This window comes from Sinohyriopsis cumingii, chromosome 17, assembly GCF_028554795.1.
Source record: "Sinohyriopsis cumingii isolate HCF-2022 chromosome 17, ASM2855479v2, whole genome shotgun sequence".
Lineage (NCBI taxonomy): Eukaryota > Metazoa > Mollusca > Bivalvia > Unionida > Unionidae > Sinohyriopsis > Sinohyriopsis cumingii.
In genome coordinates this window covers 57,253,267-57,261,864 of record NC_142977.1, presented here as the reverse complement: position 1 = coordinate 57,261,864, position 8,598 = coordinate 57,253,267, and the positions used below count along the sequence as shown (strand labels likewise).

The 8,598-nt window shown below is 35.5% G+C and overlaps 1 protein-coding gene across 1 annotated transcript; it reads left to right on the top strand.

The window, feature by feature from the left end:
- Positions 1–2,108: 2,108 nt before the first annotated feature.
- Positions 2,109–3,081, top strand: LOC149778827 (uncharacterized). Its single transcript, XM_089938382.1, has 2 exons — positions 2,109–2,663; positions 2,755–3,081. The coding sequence occupies exons 1-2, from the start codon at positions 2,109–2,111 to the stop codon at positions 3,079–3,081; spliced, it is 882 nt and encodes a 293-aa protein (XP_089794508.1).
- Positions 3,082–8,598: the final 5,517 nt, after the last annotated feature.

Here is an 8,598-nt window from a genome sequence, read left to right as displayed (position 1 = left end):
GGATGCCATCAGCAAATGTTAACAAATTCTGGGAGGAGTGTGCACACTACATTTTCCAAACTACTGGCCTTGTGAAATCAGGTCATATTTAGCAAAATATAAACAGAATATGAATCTATTTAGATCGTATCACTACCTACCTTTTAACTGTACTGTCACCCACTCTGGACCAATATACTTAAATTGAATGCGTTCCATTAACTAGCTTCAATGAACAACCTTCATCGAATTAATTTGTATGATAGTTGTGCCCTCATCGTTGTATTGTACTGATTAATTTTACAATGTTACATTTGCCCGGAGTCATATGCTTTGAGGGCAATGGATATGTTGGTCAGGTTATTAGTCTGTCCAGATTTTTGAATGGCATACCTTCTGACTTTTCATGGTTTTAAACATTTTATCCCCAACGTTTTTCAGTGCTTTAACACTTTAATAAGAAGCTTCACTCAGTATATTATTTAGTCCAATGGTGCATCTCAGAATTATTATTTTTATTTTCAGAAGATGTTATTGCTACTTGCATGTTTCATTGAGCTTTGGTTCGTCTTTCCTTAAAGTCACAGGATACATTTAGATTTAGACCAACTAAAAACAGACACTGCATTCTCATCATTGTAAAATAATCATAATCAAGAAGTCAGTAGTTGTGACAAGTATTGCCAGTAAGTATGGAAAGTTATTTCCTATTGACACATTTGATTTTTATCATACATGATAAAGTTTAGGTGACACAATGATTGAGTTGAACACTTTTATTCACCTTAACTTATTTGTTACAAGACTGCTGACCTCTTACCCAAATGTTTCTAACTGCATCTTGATATTTTGTATGTATATTTTCAAAATCTTGCTTGTGAATTTGTTATATAGTTCTGGGTGATTTTATTTTGTTTTTCAAAATTGTTTTCATCTTTTATATGTTCATTATTTCTGGCCCCTTTCTTACTCTTTTACAGATTTCTAAAGGAAAACACACCTAATGGAGGTCTAACAAGGTGACAAGAACAGCTTTAATAAACTTTTATTCTACCATATAATTAAGTTTCCGAGGAATATACTACCTATTTCCAGTTTTATTTACATGTTCTTTAGGTTAAATAACAGGTAATAACTTGAAATGTTATATGGATAAAAGATGAGTAAAATTTCAAACCCTTTTAAGCTGAATAGTAAGTGCATAACCTTAATGCTTAGAAATGGAACCAGCATAACCAAGTTCCAGTAATTATCATTTAAACTTTCATGGGTCAAACATAAACCAAACAGTTTCATAAAGGAAATTCAGTTTTCAATAAAATGTTATACAATTAATATTATATTTAAAAACACTGGTATACATTGTAAATGGCTGACAGGATATGATCAAACTACATTGTCAAATGCACATTGTGAATCAATGCCATGATATAACATTCATTTTCTACCAATGTTTATTTATAAGGTCTATTTTGGATGCATGGCTTGGCATTATAAGCTACTATAGCTTAGTGGTCGAGCATCTGTAGACATAGATTCAGGTTCAAATCATGTCTGGCTGATCACTCACATGCTGCTAGTGTAGTATACATCTGTCGATTTTATAAGCAGTCAGCTATCACAGATGACATTTTATGCTTCAGCGGTCAAGTTCACTATCTGCTCTTTTATTGTAAATATAATGAAGCATATGAGACCTTTTCTCTCGTATAAATAATATGAGACATCAGTATGATAATATGATACAAGAAGGTTTCATTGATTTTATTTCTTGTTCCCAACAGTTTTTTGATAGATTGCAGATTCTGGTTGTGTCCAGTAGCTATGAAGCTACCATTAGAGATGTTGAAAAATTAGGCAATTCGTGTTTCAAGGAGCTGCAGTTAGCAGTCAGGGAAGGTAGAGTTTCCAGAATTGTTGGGGACAATGTAGATTTTACAACTGGGGTGTGACATGAATGGGAAAATTATCATGGAGGGACAAAACATTAGTTTGCATCTGCTGCAATTGTGCAACAGATGAATTTTGCCAATCTACCAATCTACTGAGAAGCTTGCAAATAAATCAGTCATAGTTTCACTTCAGTTCTTCGTTACAATAAACAGCAGTATAGTGATGTCCGTAAGATAATGCAGTCATACAATGAAACGATAGACGAAATCTATGGATGCACAGATCATCATCCAGTGCATATAGGTGGTGATCAATTGACCAGGGAGAGACTTAGTGGTGAAAAAGGATTGCATCAAGATGTTTTTGATGCCAGAGAGAGATTGAGGGATCTGTATCCAATTACTTTTGAACTCTGGCATACAGCTATGTATTTCTTGACAATGGCTTATCAGAAGCTCTATAGTTTGGATATTTTTGAAACTGGCTCTGTGAATGGAGAAAGAATCCGTATAAGGCGGCATGATGTGACCACTGACATGAAGAATCATAATGATGTAGACAAAGATTTCGTTTTGTCATTTGTTAAATCATTCATTATTGAGGCACTGTGTGATTTCTTCGGACTTTGTGACCTAAACATTACTCCAACCAAGAACGTACCTCCAGACCCTATAACAGATAAGTGGCTCAAGCAGACTATGGATCATTTTATTGAAATCTTCTCAGGGCACAAGATTCACATGATTATTGAAGCAACTGTCAAGGATTTACTGATCCCCATTCAAATTAAAGTTAGCGATGAGGAAGTTAAAACTATATATGTTTTGAAGCAAGGACAAAAAGACAGTTTTAAAGCCAATGGACACTGATCATGTGCAACAGTATGGCCATACTGTGTTACATGTTAGTTTACTGTACATGGAGAGTTTGGATGTGATACACAGACCTGACAGGGACAGGTTACATGGTTGCCTTAAATACATGATGTTGATGTTCATGAGTCATAACATCAGAAGTAAATATGCTTTAGAACTCTTGCGCCTATTATGCCATCAGCAAGCATCATATAGTTTGCACACTGCATATCAAATTATCTATGGCCTTTTTGTCAACATAAGGGGAAAGACAGATATTCATACACCAGCAGATCTAGCACTGGAACACCTTGTAAAAAGGAAAAAAAGACAATGCTTGAAGGACTGGGCCTAATGAACAAAGACAAAAACCTACTGGCCATATCTAAAGCAGTAGTGGACATTGACAACATTGCTGATAATTTTGACAGTGTATCTGATGTAAAAGTGAGGTCAGGCTATCACAAACAGAGAAACTCTCATTCTGATGAGTTGAAAATGATCTATGATCTGCAAGAAGTGAAACATTTTGTATCACATTCAGGTTGGTCTTTCAGTGCTCACAAAAGTATTCAGGCACCAGCAGATTTAGTAAACGGACATGAATTTGAGTCCTGGATATATTATCATAAAGTTACTTTCCAGTTGAATCTGGAAAGTAACATTAAACTTCTAAAAACAATCAGTAAACATCAATCATGGAATTTTACAGAATCATCATCTGCCACAATACATACAAATAGCAGCCCATTTTAAATTAAACCTCAGTAGAATAAATGACAGGATTGCCTGCCTTTATTCTCAGTTAATGACAGAAATATGTGATAAAGTGTACATATTACATCCATAGTAATCAGTGTTGTTATAAATTTTGCAATAGTTATTGCCATCTGCTCTGATGGTCTAAGTGGTTAGAGTATCCACCTCAGATGCAGAAGGTCACAGGTTCAAATCCCAGACAAGTCATACGAAGACTTATAAAAATGGTTCTGGCAGCTGCCTTATTTGGTGCTCAGCATTAAGAAGTTAGTGTTAGGACTGGTGGGCTTGGTATCAGAATAATGTGACTGGGTGGGACACGATAAATGTCTGTGGCATTATGCCCCAGTGCCAGACATCACTATAAACTGCCACACTGCAGACACCCTAGCGATGTGACTGAACATTTTTTAATGCTACGTTAAGAATCCAATCACACACACAAAGTTATTGTCCCTTTTTTTGTAATTACACCTATAGGCATGCACTAATACCACACTTGCTAATCAATGATAAGCAATCAATAACATCAGAATAATCCCCCCCCCCATGCACGTGTGAGATGATGGAGAATCGGTGGATTGTTTAAATAAGTAAATTGTACAACATTTCTCTAGTTGTATTTCCAACTTTGGCAGAGGCAAGACATAGGTAATTTTAGGGCTTATCTTTTTTTCTTCTGCGATACTATTCCCAAATTCTGAAGCTATTAATGTCATATATTTTCCTTTTTAGTCTCCACACAACCATAGTCTCCTTCTGTTTAAGGTAATTTGAGAATGATGAATAATTTGTTATTATATTCAAATCCCAAATGCGAGGTGATGGGCTGGGAGGCAATGGTCTTATTTATAAATTATACTTTCACCTACACACATGCCCACCTGTCCTGATGGCAAGGTTACAGTCAATAGAAACTTAAAATGGATTGAATCAAAAAGGGTGACAGGACATACATTTACTTGTGTGTGTGATTTGCATTTTTAGCCTAGCTTTAAAAACATTTCAGTCATATCGCTACGATGTCTGTAGTACGATATTTTATAGTGATGTCTAGCACAGTGACACCATTACGCAGACATGTAGCATCATGTCCCACCCAGTAGCATTATCCTGATACCATGCCACCAGTACTAACACTAACCTCTTAATGCTGAGTGCCTGGTGAGGCAGCTGTTAGTACCATGTTTATAAGTCTTTGCTATGACTCAGCTGGGGTTTGAACACGTGATCTACCACATACAAGGTAGATGCTCTAGGCCACCAAAGCGGTCGATATTTACTTGCTTGGTCTGAATAACGTTTTATTTCCTAAAGGTAACAAGTATTGCATTCAGTGAATCAGCAATGTACCTAGGAATGTTGTAATACTGAACAATTTCATTTATGTCCATAGGTATAATATCAAATGTTTCAGTTATGCATTGAAGTAAATCATCATTCCGTTGAAATGCAATTTCACCAGATATATCAGCTCTCACATATTCCTTTAAATCCATATGCACAAGGTGTCTATCTGTTCGATTTTGTCCTGCAATCTGTTTCATACCAAATGCACTTCCAAGTGCATCATTTAGACAAAGGTCACAGCATATAAAGTCAGCTGCCTCATATGGACAGTTAAAATAATTATTCAAAAATTGGTATCTGCAGCCAGTTTCAAGTGTTAAATATCCTTTCATATCCTTCTCAAGACGTTTTGAAGATAAGTCATGGTTGTTGTATAAAAAGTATGCCTTCAGCTTTAGGGCCATCATTTCCTGCTCGACCAACCTCTTGAACATACTCTGAAGTGAAATGAAAATATGTATTCTTCATTTTACAAAGAGTACATGGCTCTATCCCAGTATATTAAAATAGAACATTCTAAACAATGTATGGCTTTGCATGTGATGTACCTTAAGCAGACTTGACGAGCATATATATATATATATATATATATATATATATATATATATATATATATATATATATATATATAGTAGAAGAGGGTTGTTATACCGATCCTAATATTTCACAAAATTTGGGCTGTCATGGACAACGATATATACATTTTTACATAAAATTGGTCAAGGAATTCCTTGCAACTAGAATATTTTAGACGCACTGAGAAATGTGCAATATTTGCAAAACAATCTTTACCCTCACCCCTGGTAAAATGGGGAAGATATTTTCGTCTTAGTCTTTGGCACAATTAAAGTTGTCTAGGTAACATCATATCAATTTCGACGCAAAATTTGTCAAGGAATCGATTGGAAAAGGAATGTTTGAGATGACGTAATGGGAAACGTGCAATATTAACAAAATAGTTTTGTGTGTATCCCTATACTTCGTCTTCGCCTAATTGTAGAAATATTTGTAGAAATACCTACGTAGCCGATTTGCTGGTTAAGCTTGAACAAAAGATAACGGCTGATATTGTTCAAATCGAAAGTATTAGTAAAGTTCGCATTGTGTCACTAACAAACAGAATATTAAAGCAATAAATGTGCCACGGTTAGATTACCGAGATCTCTCCGTGTGAGGCCATTTGTTTTGATCACGTGACAATATGGCATCGGCGTTCGCCTGACTTAGTATAGCGGAGTGCAACGCAGGGAGCATACTAAGCAGGGGACCAGACTGTCGTATTCATTGTCGAATTTCTGAAGCAGGATACATTTTATACCAATCCCAGGCATTCAACACTGAGATACAAATCAACAGATTTAACGTACACTCTTGTAGAAATAGAAAACAAAACTAGAAATATAAGCGGTAACTGTCTGTCCTTTTCTGATTTTATTCAAAAGGTTCCATGTGATCTACTGCGGTTTTAGCTTTGTCAGTCTAAATATCTGAGTAAATAAATACATTAATAGAATGTGACAAAATGAAATAATATTTGCCAAAGTCTTTGGCAAAACGTTCCCTGATAGGAAGTGTTTCTCAAATAAAGACACAAACACTTATTAAATTTGCCATCAACACCATACACACATAGAACACACACACCAACAACCAGAATGTCAACTCAAACGACTGCTATCATTTAATAATCATATTCGTCGTTTTAAATTACTTTTCTTGCATTTAGTCGTGAATACGCTGGTAGTTTTGTATGATTATGTCATTGTTATTTCATCCCCTCAGGAAACTAGCAGATATGTGTGTTACGTAACATCAGTTAATGACAGCTACTCATACATATCGGAGTAGGAGAACAAAAACCGACTCCGTTGGAAATTGCAAAACAGCTATTCTCCAAATATGAACAGAGTGACAAAATATCTTTGAAAGAGATTACCCCAGCAGATTAAACATATATTTAAGTTTTGGAACCAATTTCACAAGAAAAATATATATTCGGAGAAAAGGAGAAACATAGCCCTTGCCCACAAATTACTTTAAGTAGTCGGTCTGTCGAGGTAGTTCTACAGGCATTCACCGGGTACCTGAGCTTGATTCTGTTAGCATCACTGGAGATTTACGTCCTCGAACGTGTAAACATGTTGATGTGGCATTCTGACCTTAGAAGGTTCCAGATGAAGTATCTGCCTTTTGTCATTTTTGTCAATGTTAATGTAAATTCTTTACCTACAAGTGAGTTCCATGTCTAGCCTTAGAATGGTCTGGAAGAGGACTATGTACTAATTCGATGGGGCAACACATCCTGTTCATCTTATTGTGTCATATGTTTTATAAAAGGTTCAGAAGTAAATCAAATTCTTCATTGCTACTTTAATTTCAGTCTCTGGATTTATTTACTGTTGTGTTCAGAAATAGTACGAGAGGAATAATTCATTTAAAATTAACTATTGGAATTACAAAGTGCTCATTAAAGTTTGGACTAAACCACCATTTTGGGATTATTGTGAATTTATTCAAGTACATCCTAGATTATATAGTTTTTATACATCTGGATTGTTAGCACATCAGATTATGGATGGCTCTTGGCACATCAGCACCTTCCAATCACTCTATCCTTTTGAACTTGTGAAAGAACGTTTAGGATTATTTGGAATTTAAATCACAGTACTGTACGTTCATATTAAACTTTCACTTTGCCATCCAGAAAAATTGATTACTTTGAATTTTACTAAATTTGTATGTTCATCTACTTAGTTTAAGAACACGGAGTTGTAACATAATGTGTTCATATCAAGGGAGATGTCAGAAAGTGAACATGTTAGCCTTCAAAACTTAAGAATTTAGATTAAACATATGATCAATAATGACGTCAAAAACGATGCAGAACTTTATGCAGAAAATTATGCCACTCAATCCCTAAATAGCCAATATCACAATGACCAACAAACAATCACATATGTCAATGTCAAAATAGATGACATTTTTACAATGAAAGTGCATTGATGATTATTCGAAAACTCGTGAATACTATTATGCAAACAAGATAATGTGAAAACTCAAGGTTAACTGATCAAACACCATGCCGATATGATAACAGAAATGATAACTATGGACTTAATTGTTTTCCTTGTAACACTAGAGAAATTCCGTGCTTCTTTATTAATTATATTTAGGGGCCCCGAGTGGCCGAGTGGTCTAAAGCGCTCTCCGTTCCGGATCACTGCCATCTCACCTCTGTCTGCGTGGGTTCGAGTCCAAGGCTCGGCTAGCGTGGGTACGTGGGAAAGCCTGCCAGTAGCTTCTCGTGGGTCGGTGGTTCTTCCCTGGGTTTTCCAGGGTTCTTCCTCCACCAGTTATACTGGCCGCCATGTATAGCCTATCTTGTGCTGAAAATGGCGTTAAACCCTAGAACAACAAAAATTAATTATATTTACGACGTATTTGTATGTAACAATAACTTAAATACCAGTAGTTTGTATTGTCAGCATTGATGTTCTGGCTACCGAAAAATACCTTATCTAGATGGAAAATATTTGTTAAAAACTAAATAAACGAATTTCATTTTTATCTTCATAAGGATCGGTATAGCTATACATCTCTGTAACAAACAAGTAAAATCAAAACGTGTAAGTACACATCTTTAGCAGACAGATTAAAAAGTAAGGAATATCTGCGTTGTCAAACTCAGGTTGCTTGCACCATATACATACATAAGATAACACGTTATCCATATCGCTTATGATCGCTTATATCATTGACATAC